Raw genomic sequence first — 24637 nt, 5'->3', positions numbered from 1 at the left:
AGGTATACGTACATGATTGTAGGTTCTTATACTGATTAAATAACGTGTGTTAAAATAATTCACTTGTTTTTTTTTATATAAAACTCTCTTGATCTTTGGTGCACCAAGGACTGAAATTAATCTGAGTTTGATCCGTGTTATTCTTGTCCATTTATTCAGCAGCCTTCAAAGTGATGTCCTCCCTAAACCACTAGATGGCGCCATCTTGCTGGTGTTCAGCCTACCGTTGCTTTTTAATGGTCAATGTGCCAAGGTAGCGTCATAAACACATGTTAGGGGATCCGTTCGCTAATCCCAATGCTGTTTTATCTGTGTGTAACAAGTCTTTATCTCCTCCTAATCTGTCTTTGCTATCTGGATCCAAATAATCTCCTCTTCCTCTGCTTAATGGCATACTGCCCCCCCTCTTCAACCACCCTTAGCTGTCCTTTGATGCACAACAAAACCATGCTTTTTATTCCACTTTTAAAAAGGATGCTACAGTGAGATTACCACTGAGTGCATCCATATGTCACTCAACTTGTTCAATTGGGTGTTTCAGGGCGATAATAAAGTGTTTCTCTTGGATTTTTGGGTTTTCAGTACATCTACTGAAAGGTTTAAAGATAAACATGACAGAGGTTGGAATTCTGTCTTCATTTCTATTAAAGATTTAATTTGTTATATAAATTGGTTGTCTGGAGATGGTTAAGTTCAAAAGAAATGTTTTTGGCAGAGGTCTGAATTTATTATTGCATTTTACATGGATGCCTCAGGCGTGCATATTAGGATGGGGGACCCGGAATAATTTAATCTCCCTTCTGGTAAAATTCAGGCCCCCAGTCTCCCTTTACAATGCGTGCGCGCACACACACTCCCTCACCCCTTGCGGTGTTTCCCGGGATGCTAAAGCGATGCCATTCAGTATTCAGTTAACACGCACGAGATTTTGGAGAGAAGTGAAACGTGTTATGCCCATGAATGAACGAGATGCGTCTAACGAGTGGTTGGTTGAAAAGAAGGCGTTAATTAAGTCCCCAGCCCGATTTGTCAACCGGATGTGCCGCTCGCGCTTGCCCTGGAGTGTTATTTTTGCGGCTGATTGTTTTGTCCGCGCTTAAACCACGTAAACTTGGTGCAGTGAATCCTGTTCCGTTTCAGGACGTTTGTGTAGTCCGCAGACTGCAGCCGGAATATCGGCCCATATCCGGATCATACATCAGGTAAGTCCCCTGAATTGTATCAATACGTATTTCATAATAAGGACCTTTAATTGTTTGTCGCGGACAATTGAAAGCTTCGTGTCGGATGTTGTCGTGGGCCAGGTGAAGTTTATTAGCCTGTCATAGCGTCGCTGTGTAGCTAGCTGCCTCATGTGTGATGTTCTCCTTGATAGCGGAGATTCCATATACCTAGCAATAGCTTTTAATTGTGGTAACCAACTGAACGTTATTTGTTTTACTGGAACCAACCGGTCGTTATCACATTAAAGTTGTGACAAAACGAGAATGAATCCGATTGAATTGTATGACTGTTGTTAGCACCCTCGCTAACGCCGCTCTCTAATGGGACAAGGTTCATAACCACAACACTGCGTGGAAGCTAGGCAAATTAGTTATTTATAAGCGAGGTAACTTGTGAGGTTAGGTAAACTTCTCAGCGAGAGAAACACTATATTTCCACATTAACTTGACTCGTGATAACATTTTGATTTGATATGTGTAGATTTCCTTAACTTTTCAAGCCCGGTTAGACTTGCCCTTCTGGGTGATTGTACCAGGAAAAGACGGAGAGAAATGGGATGTCTGTTTAGAGGCCCGCTTTGTAGTTCCGCCCTGAAACAATTTATATTTCATATAAGTACATTTGAAATTCACACCCCAAAATAGAAGAGACTCCACATAGTCTCGGGACAGCATACGCCAAGTTACTTGTCTGGCGTCAAACTCAACTGACCGGCGTCTATAAAACAGGGACACGCAGGAACGGGACTGTACTGCAGTCCATTCAAACAGTAAGCCGCCGCGGATGAATACGGTTTTTAAAAGTCACATTTGTCAGACCTGCGGCAAGGTAAGCAACTGCATCGATCTTTTGTATTACAAATCATGAGGAAAAAATTATTGATCAACAGACCCAAGCCCCGAACGCGCAGCGGTCAGTGCCATTGGTGCGGGGCAAAAAATGACTTTACGGCTGTGTTGGAAGCCGGCGAATCGACTGTCGGTTTACCGTTCTGTCGTTAGGACAATTTATATTGCTCTCACACGAAGTGTGTCCTTACTCGATCAGCAACGCTTTGTATTATCGATTCCATCACAGACTGCATATGCGTTGCGCCATTGATGGCCTTTGACGCGGGCTGGTAAGTTCAAGCCCAGTTCTGGGTCAGTGCGCAAAAAAGAGTGTGGCGCTATAATTCGGGAAACACTCAGATAATTACAGTATTCACCGCTAAAGCACAGAGTCAGCGTAATTTTGTGTTTAAGGGAAAACCAGGTGTTTTGTCGTGTTCCAAATGGCCAGTAAGTTGAACCTCGACATAAAGCGACAAAGCAGTGTTGTCTGCCTTCCGTCACAAGCTTTTCGCTTGGATATCTCTCCCTCTGCCTCTGACCTTTACTGGAGAGAAAGTAGAATGTGACCACAGGGTGCATAGAGAAAGATAATGAGGGAGTAAGGTCAGGAGTTTCTAAGCGAGTTTTACCTCAAGCTGCTAAGAGAGAAAAAGACGACCGAACGAACAGCTTTGCACTGATGTTTTGTCTTAACTGGGAGTTGTCAGCTGTGATTTACAAATGAAGCGTGAAGTAAATAGGCGTACTGAAAATGCCACCAGTAAAAACCTAGAAAATAGACTCTGTTGTTTGTTACTATTCAGCGCCGGTTTAAAGGCTGAAATTAGGGGGCAATGACGCAAAGAGCCAGGTTTAATGGTGTAAATACGTCGTGTGTTTTGGGAAAGGGGGGCTGACAGTTTCGGGCAAGATGTTGTCAGAGATATTTCACTGTGTCTTGTGGACACAGGTGTTATGCTATAAATAGTGTGTTTTTTTTTTTTGTTTGTTTTTTTGCTGCCTCAGATGTGATGTCATTAATAGTGTATCTGTAACAGCTTCTTGTTTGGTGGAAGTAAATATGTGTGTGATGGGCCCAGATATAGACACATGATATGAAGTGTATGTGTGGCCCTTGCAGGCCCTGTGAGGCCCCTGGCTGAGAGCTGATGGACCGGATGAAGATAATCAAGCGGCGGCTGTCCATGAGTCTACGCAGTGCCCGGCCTGTGGACGAGAACCTGGCTGAGCTCACAGAACACACCAGCCTGGACGATCCAAACGCAGCCAACACACGGGATAATGGTTAGAATACACATACACACACAGATACAGACATGATTATAAGAAAAAAACTTTGCAATAGCTTACATTTGGAAATGGCTTGCATTTCACACGTGCTAAACCACAAATGCAAGAACTGTCCACACACACACTCAAAACACACTTCAAAAGACACGTTAAAAACATCTTCTCATTACACACACACACACAGTCAGAACTTATCTAGACAAATATGGAGGACTTCAATATACATATACAAAAATTTAAAAAAAAAACCCTCTCAACTCTTTGTTTACAGATGAGAAACAAAGTCGTGAGTGCACTTACTCCAGGCATTCTCACACCTGCATGCATAAAATATATGCCTGTAGAATATCTAAATTATCATCTGAATACCCTCTCATTCACCACTAACAGTAAGAGTCCCTTCCCAAGTGTCTTCATCATCATCAGTAACATAATCATAACTTGATAATATGAATCATTGCCTTCACTGTCATGTGCCCTTTATGCTTGAGAGATGGAGAAAAGAAAGGAGGTGAGGGGAGAGGGTGAGATGGATGAGAAAAGAGCTGGAAGAGGAGGAGTGCGTCGGGACTTATCCATGTGTTTTGAGAGTGTGTTCCACCGCCATAATGCAGGATTGTGTGAATGAGTTGAGAGTGCGTTGAGAATTGTGTTTTTATGTGTCTGCCCATGTGTGTGCACAGCTGAATTAGCTCTTTGTGGTGTGTGTGAGTCAGAGAGAAAAAAAGAATGTGGAGATTTGAAATTTTCTAGACCAGTATTTATCAACTCCAGTCATCAGAGTCCACTAGACATTCAAGATAACACTGACCATACCCAGCAGAGCTAAGTCAAGATAACACTGACCATACCCAGCAGAGCTAAGTCAGGATAACACTGACCATACCCAGCAGAGCTAAGTCAGGATAACACTGACCATACCCAGCAGAGCTAAGTCAAGATAACACTGACCATACCCAGCAAAGCTAAGTCAAGATAACACTGACCATACCCAGCAGAGCTAAGTCACGATAACACTGACCATACCCAGCAGAGCTAAGTCAAGATAACACTGACCATACCCAGCAGAGCTAAGTCAAGATAACACTGACCATACCCAGCAGAGCTAAGTCAGGATAACACTGACCATACCCAGCAGAGCTAAGTCAAGATAACACTGACCATACCCAGCAGAGCTAAGTCAGGATAACACTGACCATACCCAGCAAAGCTAAGTCAAGATAACACTGACCATACCCAGCAGAGCTAAGTCAGGATAACACTGACCATACCCAGCAGAGCTAAGTCAGGATAACACTGACCATACCCAGCAAAGCTAAGTCAAGATAACACTGACCATACCCAGCAGAGCTAAGTCAGGATAACACTGACCATACCCAGCAAAGCTAAGTCAAGATAACACTGACCATACCCAGCAGAGCTAAGTCAGGATAACACTGACCATACCCAGCAAAGCTAAGTCAAGATAACACTGACCATACCCAGCAGAGCTAAGTCAGGATAACACTGACCATACCCAGCAGAGCTAAGTCAGGATAACACTGACCATACCCAGCAGAGCTAAGTCAGGATAACACTGACCATACCCAGCAGAGCTAAGTCAAGATAACACTGACCATACCCAGCAAAGCTAAGTCAAGATAACACTGACCATACCCAGCAAAGCTAAGTCAAGATAACACTGACCATACCCAGCAGAGCTAAGTCAAGATAACACTGACCATACCCAGCAGAGCTAAGTCAAGAGGCCAAGGCCTGGGGCATGAGGAGATGGGTTCTGGGGCATGAGGAGATGGGTTCTGGGGCATGAGGAGATGGGTTCAGTCTGCTGCTGCAGTACTGGTCAGAAGCAGGGACAGACTGGTTTGTCGGATCCTCATGATGGGAGTTTAGAGGCAATGGCCTAGTGTGGACCTTTGTAAGACTCATCAGTGAAGGCTGGTGAAGTTACTGCTTGACTGGTTTTCACAGCTAAGCTAAACTGGTCAGCTGCCCGTAAATGACATCCCACTTAATCAACAATTCAATTCATAATTCCTTCATTATAGTATTGGTGCATATACCAGAGTATAGCATTGTTCATGGCGGTTTTGGACTGTTTTCTGTGCAGCCTGATGTCTGTTGGTACAGTTGTCAGAGCTTTAGGTGAGGATGTAGTTGAGGGTGTAGTTTGAAGTTTTGTATGGGCTGGGGGGAGGATATTTTTCATTCTCTCTCTCTCTCCCCTCTGCGAGTGGAGCTGACACTGATTCTTATGCATGTTATGCTGGATACTAAGGCTTTGGCATGCACTGCATGTTCTACTACACTTTCTCTGCTTGCCTGTCAGCAGGTCTGTCTGTCTGTCTGTCTCTCTCTCTCTCTCTCTCTCTCGCTCGGTCGCTCGCTCTCTCCCTCCCCACTAACTAGTAGCTGCTGCACTCTGGCCTGAGCGCATCAGTATATTCCATGGCAGATCCATTAATAAATCTACTAATTCTGCTACTGTACTACTGCTACCACTCTACCACCTATTTTCTCTGCATATCTTTAGTTTATTCTTTCTCTCTCTTTCCCCCATATCTTCATTCTTTTCCTTCCATTCTTCTCCCTTTCTCTGTTTCTCTCTCTCTCTCTCTCTTGCTCTCTCTCTTGCTCTCTCCCACATATCTTTTCTTCATTCTTTTTCTTCCATTCCCCCCGTTTCTCTCTCTCTCTTTCTCTCTCTCTCTCTCAGAGCCCATTGTGTGCCCTGTCCCCCCTCCTGCGTCTCACAGTGCTCCCTCATTCTTGCGTCAGTATGCTGGGGGTCTGGGGCGTGGTGGTCTCCGCAGAGACGGTTTGGACCGTCCTTACCTCAGCCTGCACCGGACCGGCTCTCTCGGTGATTCTCTTTATGTCTCTCTCTCTATCTGTCTGTCACTCTGTCTCTATCTGTCTCTCTCTCTCTGTCTCTTTATCTGTCTCTCTCTCTCTATCTGTCTCTCTCTGTCTGTCTCTCTCTCTCCTCTGGGTTGCTCAGTTACTGGTATCGCTGTTAGGTCCAGCAGACTTTTGGTGTTTTCCACTTTCACACCTGTTTCACTTTGGCCTATTTTTTCCAGTGAGTTTCTTTTTAGGAAAAGCATTTTTTTGTTTTTTTGTTTGTTTGGTTGTTTGTTTTCTTTTTTTACATTTTAGTGGGGACTGAGGAGACGCTCTAATCACCTCAGATAAACAGCAACAAACAAAAAAGGCACTTCTTGCCTCACCTGGGTGTTTTGGAGGTCTGTGTAACACGATATGTTGAAATGTGCATGGAACATGCATTACGCGCGCGTGTGTGTGTGCCTCTGCGTGTGTCTGTGTGTGTGTGTCTGTGTGTCTGTGTGTGTGTTGCTGACTCATGCTCTCTCTCTCTCTCACTTTTTCTTTCTCTGTATGTCTCTCACGTTGGTAGTGATGGAGCATGCCGGTGATGCAAAGTCTCCACAGCACTACAGAGATGAGAGAGATGAGAGAGAGGGGGGGGGGGAGAGAGAGAGAGAGAGAGAGAGAGAGAGAGAGAGAGTGAGTGTGTGTGTGCGCGCGCGCGCGCCGCGTACGCATGCATGCATGCCGTGTTAATATTCATGTCTAGACCGTTTCCATATAACCTTGTTAAAATCAGCATTCTCTCTGTCACCCATGGAAGAGTGTATGAGTCTACTTAATGAGCTAACTTGATTGTTTTGTATTTTAAAAGTCTACTGTCATTACTGTGAATGCTGTTTTATTAAATTTACCTAATTGACAATGACAGAAAATTTGACATTGACGTTTCCGAATTACATCGTCAATGAAGAAGTGTTGAAATCTTTGTTGTAGCGGTAGCCCTGCCCACTCTTACAAATCCCGCGTTAGAGTGAATTTCTGTTCAAATCCAGTAAAAAAACAAAAAGGTTTGCGCCTGTTTTACTGTTAATGTCATTTTTTCATATTCCTGTGATATGTTGATTTTAGCAACACGGCACTTTTTCTGGCTGTGGAAACTCTGTGTCAGTAACATATCTGAGCACTCTGATGAGGAGACTTGGGAGTATCATGGGTTGATGTTGCTACGGTAACCTGCTGGACTGATTTGAATAGCAGTGTAGTGGTGTGTTTGTGTTGGGGAGGATAGTAAGTCTATAGCAGTCAGGACCTGTTTAATTTAGAGAATGCTTGATAGATTGATGATGTACTTACTGTACTAAATGTGGTGATAGTATTGTATTTAGTGATAGATTGATGATGTACTTACTGTACTAAATGTGGTGATAGTGTTGTATTTAGTGATAGATTGATGATGTACTTACTGTACTAAATGTGGTGATAGTATTGTATTTAGTGATAGATTGATGATGTACTTACTGTACTAAATGTGGTGATAGTGTTGTATTTAGTGATAGATTGATGATGTACTTACTGTACTAAATGTGGTGATAGTGTTGTATTTAGTGATAGATTGATGATGTACTTACTGTACTAAATGTGGTGATAGTGTTGTATTTAGTGTAGTTTGATGATGTACTTACTGTACTAAATGTGGTGATAGTATTGTATTTAGTGTAGTTTTTCCTCCCTCAGAGGGATTATCGCTGGGATTTGGGAAGGGAAATCTGCTTAATCTGGTCAAAATCTGCCATCTCTCTCTCTCGCTCTCTCTCTCCCTCTCGCGCGCACACACACACACACACACACACACATACACACAGTGTGACTGAATTTCGTTGTGTTTCAGTTTTAGTTACGCTGTATGTGGGATCAGCTTTCCCTCTCCATTCCGTGCAGCTGTCGATCAAAGACCAGCCTACAGAATAGTCACCTAAAAAGAAAAAGCTTAGCACCTCCATTTTCACAAACACACACACACACACACACACACAGAGAGAGGGAGAGAGAGAAAGAGAAAGAGAGAGAGAGAGAGAGAACCAACCAAAACAAAGACTGGCGTGCTATAAAATGGAACAGAAAGAAAGACTGAGCACCAGACTGAGAGATAAAAAGAAAGGGAGAGAGAGAGAGCTTTGGCAGTTGCTCGAGGGTTTTCCTCTTACAGTAATTGAATAACAAGATTCCTCAGACACAGATAAAGAGTTTAACCATAATTACTCTCACTCTCTCTCTCTCTCTCTCTCTCTCCATGCTTACCCCCTATCCCTCTCCCTTTCTCTCAGGGGCTGTTTTACTCCCTTGCACTACTTCTCTCTCTCTCTCTCTCTCTCTCCCGCTCTCTCACTCTGTGTTGCTTTTCATTTGGGGGGGGGGGGGGGGTGCACGCACGCGTGTGTGTGTGTGTGTGTGCGCAAGAGGTCTCATCTTTCTGAGCCCTGGTATGTTTATGTAATATTTTCTTGTGTGTAATTGTATCCAACATGCTTACATCACAGTTGAATAATTTACACCAACTGTGTTTGTGTGTGTGTGTGTGATAGAGAGAGACAGAAAGAGAGAGAAAGAGAATAAATGAATGAATGAGTGAAGGAATGTGCGTGGAGCTGTATTGAATTGTTATCATTATTCTCTCTTCCATCGAACAGTGTTGTGTACTGCTGTCTTCTCACAGAGGGATGAGGGATGTGACTTTTATAGAGGGGAGAAATGGAGGGATAAAACAGCTGACCTGAGCACGCATATTCGATTCAAAAAGGGGAGAAAAAAAACTGCACAGGAAGGAAGAAAAGAGGTGTCACTGGAGAGGTTTTAATTTCACTCGCACAGAGAGAGAGGGAGCGTAAGAGAGACAGCAGATCTATCTGTTTACATCCATGAAGTTCCCTGACAAAAGAGAGCAAGGGATTGTGTGTGTGTGTGTGTGTGTGTGTGTGTGAGAGAGAGAGAAAGAGAAAGAGATGAGCAGTGCTTATGGAAAGGGGTGGGACTTGCACAGGGAAACAGACAGAGGGAGTGGTGGAGGCTGAAAGAGAGGATGGAGGGAGGGAGGGAGGGATGGAGAGAATGTGGGGAGGAAAGGAATGGAGTGGAGGGAGAGAAAGAGGGCACACGCTGGGCTGACATGAATAGAGACGCATACTGAATAAAGGCCAGAGACAAAGAAGAGGGAGAATACAACAGCTGTGTGGAGGGCAAAGAAAAGAGAATGAATGATAGCAAGAGGAGTGGAAAGGTTTATGGCTGCTGCTGGAGATTTAGAGATGTAGACCTCTGTTTGTTTTTACCCTTATTTTGGCCTGTCACAGTGTTTGGGGAGGACTGTTGACCCATATTTGTGCTTTAGGGCAGTTAGGTGAATGTGCTTGACTGTGTGTATATGGGGTTGGGGCTGTGTGTGTGTGTGTGTGAGTGAATATGTGTGTGTTGTATGTGATTTCTGCTGCAATTCTGGTGTCTTGGCTGACCGTGTATGACCTTACTTAGTCAGCAGGCTGTGACTGCAGAGAGAGAGAGAGAGGAAGGGTTAAGCAAAGTTGGAGCTTTTTCAGATTTATAGAGTGTTAAGTGTGTGTGTGTGTGTGTGTGTGTGTGTGTGTGTAAGAGATGGGGGAGGAGTCCAAAGAGCCTCAGCGGCTCTCTCCCTTCCGTGTGCTCCGAATCTGTAACCTTGGCAACCGCATCGGTGAGCCCCTCCTCCAGACTTTCCTCTGTGCATGTGTGTTTATGGCCCTATTTTCTTTATGAGTATATTTATGCAGATTTGTGTGTGTGTGAGAGCGTTAATGTGTTCTGTATCCTCAAGACAAACACACGGAAGTACTGCATTTTATTACATTTTATTATTTTATATACCTGTTTATTTATTACCCTACATCTTTCATTGCCTTACAATGCTACTGGTTTGTAAAGAGAAGTTTGTAGAATGTATTGTTTCCTGGTTTGGTCAACCACTTTTTTTCTCCTGGGCTTCAATGTATAACGTTGCCTGTCTTTGCTTTGTGCACGCACACACGCATGCGCGCGCGCACACACACTGTTACGAGCCCAACTTTTTTTAAAAGCAGGGCGTAGTAACATAAAAAGCCCAAACAGTTTGGTACGGGAAATTTTTTTTTACAAGTTTAATGATAAATGGCGAAAATCACAAAAATAACAGAACGTGGCGGTCACAACAAGAAAAACGGAAGAGAAAATGTAAAGAAAGCCTCACGCTTTATTCCTTGATATAAATCAACTTCCCTGGCTCCCGCGAAAAGAAAAGGCATGAGTCCGCTTGCTTACCACACTAACTGAACCTTAACTAAGGTGCTCAAAAATAAGTGCCCGGCAATACCAAAAATCAAACCCGTTAACAGAAAGTGTTTACAAACTAAGGTGGAATTAACTAACACAAGAGAACAACCAATAAAAGTTAAACGTAAGTGGTTTCCAGCGTCTGCCTGAGGGAAGAGGAGAACGAGAGAGAGAGAGCCATCTTGGAGCGGGATGCTTAAATAGGAGAAGCCCCATCTGCAAACGAATCACCGCATCAGGCTCCACCGACAGGAGAACAGACAGTCAGGGAAGAGACAGGGGCAGCAGCAACTGACAGTTTGGTTAGGTACTCCCACAACATCATAACACACACACACACGCATGCACATACCCCTCGCACTGCAGCTGAGCTGATTTATCAGAGGGGGAGGAGGTAGCTGTACTAGCTCATATTGATTGGAGCTATCAGACCTGTGTCAGTTTTACAGCAGATCTCACACCCCCACAACAGCTATGGTATAATCCATCAATCCATACAATCACAGGGTCGGACTGCACCATAACTCAAGGAGAGGCAGGGGTGTGTAGAGGTCAGGGTTGAGAGTGTAATCATGTAAATTCAGACATGTAAAGGACACTCTGTGTTAAATCTTAAGTGTGTGTGTGTTTTGCAGGTATAGTTCATGAAAACGTGAAAATGGGCTCGGATGGAGAGAGCGATCAGGCGTCTGGCACATCCTCTGACGAAGTGCAGAGTCCGGTCAGAGTCCGCATGAGAAACAACCATCCCCGCCGCATTTCCAATGAGGTAACACACACACACACACTCACACCATGTTCAACCACCCCAGATACATTTCAATAATCCCTGATGCGCCTCCAATCAGATTACGCACACACATTCTCGCACTCACACATGTGCGCAAATATGTACACACACACACACACTCACACGCCACACTGAAACACTTATGAGTCATTCCTAACTTTTGTGACCTATGACATCATTAGCCTGTTATCCAATACTCAGAGTGTTACACACACACACACACACACACACATGCGTGCACACACATGCACACAGACTACTGCTTCATTAAATAATTAACACAGGAGCAATAGATAATCTGGCCTCATTTTCACCTCAGCACAGTGGCTGTTAACCCGTCACTGTGAACGATGGGGTTTATGTTGCTGTCATTGCACCTTGAAATTATTCTTAACTGTGTTTTTCTGTACAGTACAAAAACCACCCTCTGTATAACTCACTGTCAAGTGCCAAACACTCGCCCTGCCCTTTCTGTTTGCTGGAAACTATTTGCCTCAAGAATGTAAAGTCTTGTATGTTTCATGATATTAAAAAAATAATTACATTAAATATTGTAGCTGACTAAGGATGGACGGAATTTCCAGGGTTTTTTTGCATATTATTTACATACTACCCCCACTCCCCCCCGGCCCTGTCCTCTCCCTCTGTCTCCCCTCCTCCCTTTCCCATCTCTCCCTCTCTCTCTCTCTCTCTCTCTCTCTCTGTAGGACATTAATAAGCGTCTGTCGTTGCCGGCGGATATCCGCTTGCCGGAGGGTTACCTAGAGAAGTTTGCCATGAACAGTCCCCCCTTTGACAAGCCCCTGAGCCGCAGGCTCCGACGGGCCTCGCTGGTGAGTACCCCCCCCCCCCCCCCCCCCCCCCCCCCCCCCCCCAACACACACCCCCACACCCCTTACCCTGGCCCTTTTTTTGTTTTTTTATTTTCCTCGATTCCCACCCTCTGGTCCTGGAGAACCTGTCGACACCCTTTTACGGTAGTCATGTAGCTCTAGAAAACTCTGGACCTGGGAGTCAGAGTGAAAAGGACCTAAGGTAGGTGTCTCAACCTGTGCTGACTGGTTTAATTCCAGTGAGGAAAGTCCACTCCTGTTAAACCGTGACTGAGTCTTTCCACATGAAAGGACAAAAACAGCTTCTCAGAGGGGAAGCCCCAGAGCTGCTGCCAGAAATGAAGTGATGGAGTTGATGCATTACAAAATTTGGCTTGTGTGTGTATGTGTGTGTGTGTGTGTGTGCGCGTGTGCGTAAATGTGTGTGTGAGTGAGTGTAAGAATGTAGACACTGGATTTCCAGTCCTCTGACACCAGTCTTTTTCTGTCAGCTCTCTCATGTCTCTGAGCTGCATTACCTGCATTATTAACAAACCTCATTTGATAACAGCACAGCACTCTCTGAAGAGAGTTCATTTAAAAAAACACACACACAAGCTTTTCTGTTGCATGCTGTATATCCACTTTACTCAATGGGTAAGGCTTAAAACAAACCTTTCCCCCACCACACACACACACACACACACTCTTGTGCTGGTTAAGAAATGTACTGAAACTTGGTCACCGTCCTGAGGTCTGAGGTTTTGGTGCTGAGGTTGAGGCTGAGTTTGATGTTGTCCTGGTTTTAACTAAATTGTGTAAGACTAAAAATTAGCCGTGTCCTCTTACAGCCTTCCGCCTATAAGAGTTGAAATCCTGTCTCTCTCTTGCTCCCCTACTCTGTGTCATGTGTTTTAAGCCTCGGTTTTGCAACATTTTGATGTTAGAAGAAGAGTTCCAGTCAAAGAGAGAGATTTCTTTCTTTTTTTTTTTTGGTGAAGTAACTGCCTTGGCTGACTGCCAGCTTTTACACCAACCTGAAGACCAGTGAGGAGTGACAGGCCACATGTTTCTGCCTGCTTCATTTCTGCTCTTCCTGTCTTGAATCATTACCCACAGGAGTGATGTCATACAGCTAATCGCCCAGCAGCAACAGACTTGGCTGTTCCCTTTTCACACCGATCCCAACGTCAGAAAAACGAGTGCTTGCGTAACGTAGGGTGTTACGTGTTTTTGAAAATTTCAGTGTAACGTTTCAGAGCTTTGTTCCCTCACTATTAGGCAAATTCTTTCTACACTTTTCGTGTGTGTGTGTGTGTGTGCGTGTGTGCGTGTGTATGTGTATGTGTTGTTTGTTTATTAGATGTCCTAACACAAATAACCCATTTGTGAGGACTTGCTAAATAGATTGGCTTGTTTTGCACAGCGGAGGTTAACTGTGATTCCGTTGGAATTCAGATAACGATTTCAATTTACAACGGAAATTTAGATGCCAGGACAAAATGTTCCCATTTGTGATGTCCAGGCCTCGTTTTTGTCCTTCAGATGGAGAGCACCTATCTGCCGCTGACTCTCTCCACGTGGCTCTGTTGTTATTTTGGGAACTGTCGGCCATATTACGCTTCAGGACGGGTTTAGGGGTTCTGATCCATTAGTTTGAGGAGGCTGGTGGTAAAACATGTAACCCATTAGACAGGTTCTGACTTTATACAGACGCATGTAGTGGAGAAGAAAAAAAAAACCCAGCTAGAGTGAACCAGCTAGAAATCTCTAGAAACATTCCTTGGTCTTACTAAGGCCGTCTGTTATGTGGTAAAAGCACTTATCGGAGCAGTCTTTTGGGCTTACTTCTGTCTCTCTCCGCTCTGTTCTCTGTTGAGAGGCACTGGGCTCCGGGCTGTGGAACAGTGAGCCGGTGGAAGGCAGGGTTTCTCCGGTCAGCCTGGAGCACGGTGTGTGTCACAGGGACGGGCTGGGGATGGAGAGGAGCTGATTGTGACTCCTCATGCTACAGTGAGCAGAACATGATGTACAGCAGCTGAAAGAAAATAGGACTGTAATTTTAAAATAGGACCGTAACTTTTTACTGTAGCAGAGCAAACCCTCGTAACATGAATGTGTGTGTGTCTCCCTCTCCCTCTCGCTCTCTCTCTCTCTGTTACTCTCTTTCCTTTCTCTGTCTCTCTTTATCTCTCATTTGCTCTCGGTCTGCCTAAAAAAGATGTTTTGTTATTCTGGTCCCTTAAAATGAAGTTTGACCCAGATACGGACACTAACCAGTGAAGCATAGGAAATTAAATAAAGGCATCAACATTGCTCTGGTTATGGCTGCGCAGACGTGTGCGCTCACACACACACACACACACACAGATGAAATCAAGAGCTTTTTTTCTCATTCTTTTCTATGGTTATGTTCTTTGGTGTCAGTGGTAGATATGGAACAATGTTTTAGAGTTATGTTAATGCAGTTCTAACTGCCCAGCACATTGAGTTCCCTCATCATGACTAACCTTCCCCTACAGACAATCTGTGTCTGTGTGTGTGTGTGTGTGTGTGTGTGTGCGTGTGCATGTGGGTGTTATAGGGATAACCTTAAAAAGATCACATGCTTCATTAGCTAAGTTGGTCACAGAAGACGTTGATGGCACGGGACACACGGATTTAAGGAATGAGTGACCTGACCGCACTCTGCCTCCCCCTAGTGGCAAGAAAAGCAGATGCATCAGGGAGTCCAAAAACTGAAAAAAAACCCCTTATTTTCACTTTGCACGCTAGGGCATTTATACTCTTGTGCTTTATATTAACCCAGTTTCTCTCACTCCAGTGATCAGTCCATCTCTGGACCCAAAGGCCATGAAGCAGGGGGCGGGAGAGAGAGGGAGAGATATAGAAAAGCTGTGTTATTTAGACGTTATTGTTTCACCTCAGTGTATTTGCCCGAGGATAAATGTCTTTAAGTAGGAGAATGAAAGATGGTCTTTCTGGAACATTCCTTTAGACTGCAGACACATAGAACCCTTCTCCTTCACTCAGACCAGATAGTGTATGCCTCCTTCACTCAGACCAGATAGTGTGTTGTTCAGCAGCTTCCACAGTGCGCCATGCTGTAACTGTGGTAAACTGTCATATAAAAGCTACCACTAGGAGGGGTAGCATGTTATGTCTCAATGCTGATGTGAAGCTCTTGCAGAAAAATTTACAGTTTGTCCTCATTCTCACTTCCCTTTTCTCCCTATCTATCCCAAATGTAACTGGGAATCTTTTTACTTCTTATCTAGACGGATGGAGAGAGAGTCTTATCTTTTCTGTTATACTGTTGACATGTTATCAGTATGTGCATTAACTGTACCTGTGTGGTTTTTTTATGAAGTATTATGTCTCAGAATGAAATTATTTAATTTTTTAATTCTAACTTTCATCTGTGTTTCCCTCCCAGTCAGAGATTGGATTTGGGAAACTGGAGACATACATCAAGTTGGACAAACTGGGAGAGGTAGGAATCTGAATTTGACAGACCGAACCAATCAAGCCCAGAGCCTGCCCGATGCTCTCTCAGTATTAATTCACACGTAGCATATTTTCTTAATCTTCTTCCCCTCCCTGGAGGAGTCAGAAAGATAGTTCTCCCCTGATCCTGTCATTATTAGATTGTCCCTTGGAAGTCATAGCTACATTTCAATTGAAAATACTTTCATCCCTCTAAATCCTGGACCTGTATGGAGCTGCAGATTCTGTGTTTCCTTTCTTATTTCTTCCTCCCTTTCCTCCTTTAATTTCCTCATCCCTCTCTCTCTCTCTCTCTCTCTCTTTCTCTCTAGGGTACCTATGCGACAGTGTTTAAGGGGAGGAGTAAGCTGACAGATAATCTTGTGGCGCTTAAGGAGATCCGACTGGAACATGAGGAAGGTGCACCCTGCACTGCCATACGAGAAGGTACACACACACACACACACATACAATCAAACAAACACACACATGCACATACACACTCATGCACGCGCGCACACACACACACACACACATACACGCACACGTATACACACACAGAGCAAGCACACGCTCACGCTCACACACACACACGCCTTTAGAGTCAGTAGTAGTTGCAATGTGTATGATTCAGTTGCCGTCTGTCATTTTGATGTCAGTGTGATGCGAGTGTGTTTCTCTCTCAGTGTCTCTCCTGAAGGACTTGAAACATGCCAACATCGTCACTCTCCACGACATCATCCACACAGACAAGTGCCTCACACTCGTCTTTGAGTACTTGGTGCGTATAGAGTGTGTGTTTGTGTGTGTGAGTGAGTGTGTATATGTATGTGTATAACACAGAGCGCATGTGTATAAAACTCTTTTTTTTTTTTGTCTGTAACAGGAAAGGGATCTGAAACAGTACATGGATGACTGTGGGAGTATCATGAGCATTCACAATGTTAAGGTGAGAGTCTGTCAGCCGTGTGTGTGTGTGCCCGTATGTGTGTGTGTATGGAAGAGCACGGTTCCACACCTGTGCACACATGTGTGAAAGAATTTGCCAGCAGTGACTTATAGGTAGGGAGACAGAACCAGCAGTCAGACGTGAAGGAGGAATTATCTATGTTTTGGACCCCAGATGGTTAAGTTTCCTGACTCTACCGATACATACCACTGAGCCAGAGCCTTCACGCACACGTTCCTCCGGCAGACCTGCACTGTGACTGATCCAGTGTCTGGACCTGCAGCCCTCAGCGCCTCTCCCCTCTGATACAGTCTGAGCGAATTTTGGCCTCAGAGGGTCAATTGGAAGATGTTGTGTCTGACTTGCATTGCCAGAGGGATGACAGTAAAACGTGTTGTAGGGAGAGTGTATCTGAATCTAAGGAGCGGAGATGTTTTGTTTGTCTCGTTTTCTCTCTGTAGATCTTCCTCTTTCAGCTGTTGAGAGGTTTGGCGTACTGTCATCGGCGGAAAGTTCTCCACAGAGACTTGAAACCTCAGAACCTCCTCATCAACGACCGGGGGGAACTCAAACTGGCTGATTTCGGTAAGACACATACACACTTAAATACAGTTGGACACACTCAAACGCAAGCACGCACACACACACATTGATTACATGCATGTACACAGACAGACTTGCAGTTTTCACAGTGCTTACAGAGATTACAATATGTGTGTTTGTGTGTGTGTGTGTGTGTGTGTGTGTGTTTGTTTGTCTGTGTCTGTGTGTACAGGGCTGGCGAGGGCCAAGTCAGTACCCACTAAAACATATTCTAATGAGGTGGTGACGCTCTGGTACAGACCTCCTGATGTCCTGCTTGGATCCACAGAGTACTCTACACCTATTGATATGTGGTGAGGGAAACACGCACACACACACACACCCCTTAAGTAATACTGTGTATTCACACACTTCTGTGCACACAATATGAAAGAATGTTTGTATACTCTTTCATACGCAAATGTGTGTAACCCTGATTGTTTTTAAACACTACTCTTTTTGTGTGTGTGTGTGTGTGTGTAGGGGTGTTGGTTGTATATTCTATGAGATGATCACAGGAAGGCCACTGTTCCCAGGCTCTACAGTAGATGACCAACTACACCTCATATTCCGCATCTTAGGTAAGCATTGCACACGCAAAAGTGTATGTGTGTGTGTGTGTGAGAGAGAGAGAGAGACATGGTTATAGAGCAGGGAATGCTGTTAATGTGTGACTGAGTATTAGTGTGTATGACCCTGTCATAGTGTAATATATTTTCATTTGGTTACTGCTTGATTCTGTCTGTAAATTTGGTGTGTGTATATATGTTTTGATTGGCCGGCTGCTTCTGACAGGTACACCCACAGAGTCATCTTGGCCAGGAATCAGTAGCAATGAAGAGTTTAAGACGTACAACTTCCCACATTATCGCACTGAACCACTTGTCAACCATGCACCCAGGTCTGTCTGTCTCTCTACCCCTGACTGTCTGTCTCTTCCTCTGTAATTGTGTCTGTTTAGCAGGTTATGTGTCTGTCTGCTGTTCTGTTTTGTCTGCCTGTCTGTGTTATGGCTGGGAGTCATGTCCCCTGGTCTGTCTGTGTGTCTCACTGCTCATGCCTGTGTTATATGTCAGTCTCTTACACGTGTATGGGACTTCTTTGCTATCTCTGTTCTCGTCTGACGTTTTCTGTGTGTGGAAGTTTGATATGAATCTGCCCGTTGATGTGCATGTTTGTGAGTGTGAGAGAGAGAGTGTGTGTGTTTGTGTGTGTGTGCATGTGTATTCCGCCAGATTTGACCTGTTTTTTTTGGGGTTTTTTTCACCTGACAGGATAGACACTGATGGTAATGACCTTTTAACCAAATTACTTCAGGTCAGTCTCTGTGTAACACACACACCTTTCACTTCATAAACACTCTATAGCATCATAAAACCAGTCAAACCTAATGTTAAAATGTGTATGCTTGTGTGCGTCCGTGTGTGTTTGCGTGTGTATTTGTGTGTGTAGTTTGAGGCAAGGAGGCGAGTGTCTGCAGAGGAGGCCATGAGACATCTGTATTTCAAGAGTCTAGGGGAACAGGTGCAGCACCTTCCAGACAGTAAGTCTCTCAGCTACCACTGCCCAGTGTCTCTACTTTGACTCATTGCGTTTTAACATTCGTCTCCTCTGTATCTCCACTGTGACTCACTGCGTTTTAATATTCCTCTCCTGTGTCTCCACCATGTCTCAACTGTGACTCAGTGCGTTTTAATATTCCTCTCCTCTATGTCTCCACTGTGTCTCTGCTCTGACTCACTGCGTTTTAATATTCCTCTCCTGTGTCTCCACTATGTCTCTACTGTGACTCAGTGCATTTTAATATTCCTCTCCTCTATGTCTCCTCTGTATCTCCACTGTGACTCACTGCGTTTTAATATTCCTCTCCTGTGTCTCCACTATGTCTCTACTGTGACTCACTGCGTTTTAATATTCCTCTCCTGTGTCTCCACTATGTCTCTACTGTGACTCACTGCGTTTTAATATTCCTCTCCTGTGTCTCCACTATGTCTCTACTGTGACTCACTGCGTTTTAATATTCCTCTCCTGTGTCTCCACTATGTCTCTACTGTGACTCAGTGCATTTTAATATTCCTCTCCTCTATGTCTCCACTGTGTCTCTGCTCTGACTCACTGCGTTTTAATATTCCTCTCCCCTGTGTCTCTACTTTGACTCACTGCATTTTAATATTCCTCTCCTCTATGTCCCCACTGTGTTTCTACTGTGACTCACTGCATTTTAATATTCTTCTCCCCTATATCTCCACTGTGTCTCTACTGTGACTTACTGCGTTTTAATATTCCTCTCCTCTATGTCTCTACTTTGACTCACTGCGTTTTAATATTCCTCTCCTCTGTATCTCCACTGTGACTCCTCACTTTTCAATATTCTTGTCCTCTGTGTCTCTGCTGTGACTCGTCATGTTTTGGATTCCTGTCCTCTACCATCTGTACCAATATCTCTACTCTGACTGTTTGCTTTTCAGTGTTCGTCTCCTCTAGATCTACCAGTATCTTTACTCTAACTGTTTGCTTTTCAGTGTTCCTCTCCTCTAGATCTACCAGTATCTCTACTCTGACTGTTTGCTTTTCAGTGTTCCTCTCCTCTAGATCTACCAGTATCTCTACTCTGACTGTTTGCTTTTCAGTGTTCCTCTCCTCTAGATCTACCAGTATCTCTACTCTGTTTGCTTTTCAGTGTTCCTCTCCTCTAGATCTACCAGTATCTCTACTCTGACTGTTTGCTTTTCAGTGTTCCTCTCCTCTAGATCTACCAGTATCTCTACTCTGACTGTTTGCTTTTCAGTGTTCCTCTCCTCTAGATCTACCAGTATCTCTACTCTGACTGTTCGCTTTTCAGTGTTCCTCTCCTCTAGATCTACCAGTATCTCTACTCTGACTGTTTGCTTTTCAGTGTTCCTCTCCTCTAGATCTACCAGTATCTCTACTCTGACTGTTTGCTTTTCAGTGTTCCTCTCCTCTAGATCTACCAGTATCTCTACTCTGACTGTTTGCTTTTCAGTGTTCCTCTCCTCTAGATCTACCAGTATCTCTACTCTGTTTGCTTTTCAGTGTTCCTCTCCTCTAGATCTACCAGTATCTCTACTCTGACTGTTTGCTTTTCAGTGTTCCTCTCCTCTAGATCTACCAGTATCTCTACTCTGACTGTTTGCTTTTCAGTGTTCCTCTCCTCTAGATCTACCAGTATCTCTACTCTGACTGTTTGCTTTTCAGTGTTCCTCTCCTCTAGATCTACCAGTATCTCTACTCTGACTGTTCGCTTTTCAGTGTTCCTCTCCTCTAGATCTACCAGTATCTCTACTCTGACTGTTTGCTTTTCAGTGTTCCTCTCCTCTAGATCTACCAGTATCTCTACTCTGACTGTTTGCTTTTCAGTGTTCCTCTCCTCTAGATCTACCAGTATCTCTACTCTGACTGTTTGCTTTTCAGTGTTCCTCTCCTCTAGATCTACCAGTATCTCTACTCTGACTGTTTGCTTTTCAGTGTTCCTCTCCTCTAGATCTACCAGTATCTCACCGGGACTCCTCACATTTTATATTCGTGTCATCTGTGTCTGTGCTAATATCTCTCTTGGTCTCTTGGGACTGCTTATGTTTTATACCATAAAGCATTTGTACTGTTGTTCACTGTCTCTGCTCCTGCTGAAACTCCAAGGTTTCTCTGACATGGATTAGTTATAACTGTCAAGTTTCTCTGGACGTCAGCTGGCCTCAACACAGTGAACTAAAGTGTAATCGTAACCTGTACTCACAATTACTGCGCAAAAACTTCCTTCCTTCCTACTAACAGTGTCTGTTCTTTCTCACTGTTTTTTGACTTTGCTTGTTCATGTCGTCTTCCGGTGATTCAAGTCTGTGAGTGGGAAGAGTCTTGGCTTTATGTTTATTTTCCACTCAGAATTGGGATACAGTATGAGAGAGTGCATAACAGTCCTAACACACACCCGGTCATGTCTTTCCACTCTCAGCTGCCTCTATCTTCTCTGTGAGGGAGATCCAGCTTCAGAAGGACCCAGGGAGACGGACCACAACTTACCCAGAGTCAGGTGAGTGAAACTGGGGAGGTGACGGCCTCTGGAGGAAGTGGGTTGGGTAAGACGATAAAGAAAAATTCAGTTCACTCAGGGTTTCCTGCTCCTCTGACTCGTTAACACTCCCCCACCCCCCAACAAATTTTCTCTCTGTCTCTCTCTTGATGCTCTGTGTGTGTATTTCATGTTTCTCTGTATCAATGTGTGTGTCTTCTCCATATTGCTGAGTCATATCTTATACACTCCCATAGCAACAGCTACCTTTCTGCCAACACTTTCTGAACCGGGCCACAGGTTCAACGAGTTTAAACAAGTATTTACCGCAAAAAAAACCTTGAATGCCTAGTTAATAACTAGACACACACCCATGTTTTCTCACTAAATCGCCCATTGCACACAGATAAGCACATATAGACAAACACGCGTGCAGACGCGAAACCCACACGCACGTACACACACTTGCACACACGCACTCACACATACATGTATGTGCAATGATGCGCACACACAAACACACACACACATTTCAGACCTGTCTCTTTGTGTGTTTTCACATCTGCCTTTTTTCCGTTCAATGGTCTATCTCATTCTTAATCTCTCTCTTTCTCTGTCCCTTGTTCTCTGTCTTTTTCTCTCTGTCTTCCTTTTTCTACTCATCTCTCTTTGTCTCTCTGCCTTTCCGACATCCGCCCCGCCCCACCCCGCCCCGCCCCCTCTAACATAAAACCCCACCCACGTTAACTTCATAAAGCCCTGGCCCGAAAGATGGGCTCAGCCCGATCGGAATATTTCCAGAGAGAAGGAGCCAATCCCGTGCCGCGTCCCGCCCCCTCTTCCCCTTCCACTGGCTGAGTCATTCTGCCACTCTGGTAAATACATGACTTTCTGTCTTTCTCTTCCACACCTCTTCACTTTTTTTCCTCCTCTCTTTTCTGCCCACACACTCAATGACTTTCAGTATCTCTTCTTTTTTCTGTCCATTCCTGTTTTCTTTTGGAATGCCTGGTTACCGGCTCTGTTCCGTGTTTATGTTGAGTAACTTCTGTTCTCTGTTCTCTCGCTCCCTCTATCTCTCCCTTTGCTCTGTTGCTCTTGCCCCTTCTCTCTTTGTCTCTTTCTTCTCTCTTTTCTAAAGATTGGGATGTTAGGGAATCACCCCCATCTTTTTCTCTGTAAGGAAACAAAAGAGAGAAGTTAAAGGTGTGTGCCTGTGTGTGTGTGTGTGTGTGTGTGTTAGTCTCCTACACACACACACACACACACACTTTTTCTGGCGCTTGCAATGAAGTGAACATCCCCTGACCTTTTTGATTATTTGATTTAAAAAAAATTAACATGTTTAATATAACATGAGCGACTGCCAGCCACCCAGAAGCAATATCTGTTTGGTAATGCATTTTTTAATTGCTTTTTTATTTCTGCTTTTCATTTGAATGTTTTGGGTTTTTTTCCTGTGCAGTATTGTGCAGGTTCCTGCAGAGGGAGCTTTAATCCTTTTGTATAGGTGTAAGTGCAGCTGTGCTTGTGGTGGTGTTTGAGTGTGTGTGTGTGTGTGTTTGTTCCTGTTTGTGCACTTTTCCCCTCTTATCTCTCTTTTTTTAATCAGATTTGAAATGAAAATGAAATTGAACCCAGCATGCTATCCCATTACATCCAATACAATCTGTCATCAGAGTGGTTTGAAAATGCTGCAGTAAAAAGATTAATATTTTGGAAAGGGTTACCATGCGGGACAATTTTGTGTTTTATTTCACTTTTACTGTTTGCTCACTTTTGATATTGCACTATTAGCATGACTCAGAGGAGATGCGTGATGTGAGTGTGTGTGTGTGTGTGTGTGTGTCTGTGAGTTTGAGAGGTACATTTCTGAAGTATATTATAACCATTTTGTTTTCATTTCATTCCTGTTGCTTTCTCTCTCTCTCTCTCTCTCTCTCTCTCCCTCTCTTTCTTTCTCACAGCTCAGGGGAAGTCTCGCAGACAGAGTGTGTTGTTTTAGGATGGAAATCAATGTGTGTGGCTAATTACCATGATGTGGCTCTTCAACGCACAGATGGAGAACTTTATCCCACAAAAGTATAAGAAACTGATTCACAGGGCCAAAAGAAGGAGAGAAAGAAAACAAACACATTAAACCAGAGGAATAACACAACACACCATCAAGTCAAAGGCATAGAAGCATATATCAAAAGACAACTATGAAACTACACATGGACATACGAAGAAGACATGTGCTGCTGCTCCCATAGTTTCTCCCTTGGAGCTGACATGAATTTATTTTTTGCTTTAATGGAACTTTTATTGTAGAAATATTGAAGCAGGAAGAGGCAGAGAATAGCCAGGAAGGGGAGGGCATTCAAACATGGAAGAGGAGTGGAACCCTACATTTTTTCTGTTTTTAGATGTTGTATATAAGAGACTTAAGCTGCTTTCTATATTACAGTTCACTTCCATATCATACCACACTCCAGTCCCTCAGCCTAACACACACACACAAACACACACACACACACACACACACACACACACACACAGACAGTATAGATAAACCATATCATACCATACTTCAGTCCCTCAGCCTAACACACACACACAGACAGTCCAGTTATACCATATCATACCATACTTCAGTCCCTCAGCCTGACACACACACACACGCAGAGACACACACGGAGACAGTCCAGTTATACCATATCATACCATACTCCATACAGTCCCTCAGCCTAACACACACTGACACACACACACACACACAGATAGACAGTCCAGTTATACCATATCATACCATACTCCATACAGTCCCTCAGCCTAACACACACTGACACACACACACACACACACACACACACAGATAGACAGTCCAGTTATACCATATCATACCATACTCCATACAGTCCCTCAGCCTAACACACATAGTGACACACACATACAGAGTTGAGTTATATCATACCACAGTGTAGTCCCTCTGCCTATAACACACACACACACACACACACACACAGATCATCCTAATTAATAGAGACACGCTTGTACTGAATACCTCATTTCCCTCCCTCCATCCATCCTACATGCCACTCCTATGTGTGTGTGTGTGTGTGTGTATATATGTGTGTGTGTGTGTGTGTGTGTGTGTCTGAGTGTGAGTGTGGATGTAGATGGGTGCAAACACACAGGCATGTGGATCACAGGAGTTGGTTATGTGTGTTGGGGGATTGTGCTTTGAATAGTTGCTGTATATGTTTGAAGAGTAAATTTTTGTATTTGCAATAACCTATTACTATCAGTGCTACCATTACCCTTCCCCCACACACATACACTCTCAGTGAGCTGTTTTTCGCAGTTAACTGTAGAAAGCTTTAGTACCTTATGACTGTAGCTAAGCTCAGGCTGCCCTTTGTTATGAACTGGACTAACCTTTGACCTTTGACCCTAGACATGAACCTAATCAGGTGGACTTAAATGGCAGTGTGT

At 44.0% G+C, this 24637-nt stretch overlaps 1 protein-coding gene across 1 annotated transcript; it reads left to right on the top strand.

The window, feature by feature from the left end:
- The first annotated feature begins 1160 nt into the window (after positions 1 to 1160).
- Positions 1161 to 22018, top strand: LOC115820083 (cyclin-dependent kinase 16). Its single transcript, XM_030783543.1, has 17 exons — positions 1161 to 1202; positions 3178 to 3341; positions 6064 to 6210; positions 11150 to 11283; positions 12012 to 12137; positions 15553 to 15609; positions 15935 to 16049; positions 16289 to 16383; positions 16489 to 16551; positions 17013 to 17136; positions 17327 to 17447; positions 17617 to 17714; positions 17929 to 18034; positions 18408 to 18450; positions 18586 to 18676; positions 21104 to 21181; positions 21918 to 22018. The coding sequence occupies exons 2-17, from the start codon at positions 3206 to 3208 to the stop codon at positions 22016 to 22018; spliced, it is 1635 nt and encodes a 544-aa protein (XP_030639403.1). The 5' UTR covers positions 1161 to 1202; positions 3178 to 3205.
- The last annotated feature ends 2619 nt before the right edge of the window (positions 22019 to 24637 follow it).

This window comes from Chanos chanos, chromosome 9 (assembly GCF_902362185.1).
Source record: "Chanos chanos chromosome 9, fChaCha1.1, whole genome shotgun sequence".
NCBI classification, from domain to species: domain Eukaryota; kingdom Metazoa; phylum Chordata; class Actinopteri; order Gonorynchiformes; family Chanidae; genus Chanos; species Chanos chanos.
The sequence above is the reverse complement of the archived record's forward strand: the minus strand, read 5'-3'. Positions and strand labels throughout refer to the sequence as shown.

Coding starts and splice junctions, on each gene's coding strand:
- LOC115820083 (XM_030783543.1), top strand. CDS start 3,206: ATGGACCGGATGAAGATAATCAAGCGGCGGCTGTCCATGAGTCTACGC. Junction 3,342..6,063: donor AGCCAACACACGGGATAATG/GTTAGAATACAC, acceptor TCTCTCTCTCAG/AGCCCATTGTGTGCCCTGTC. Junction 21,182..21,917: donor CACAACTTACCCAGAGTCAG/GTGAGTGAAACT, acceptor AACTTCATAAAG/CCCTGGCCCGAAAGATGGGC.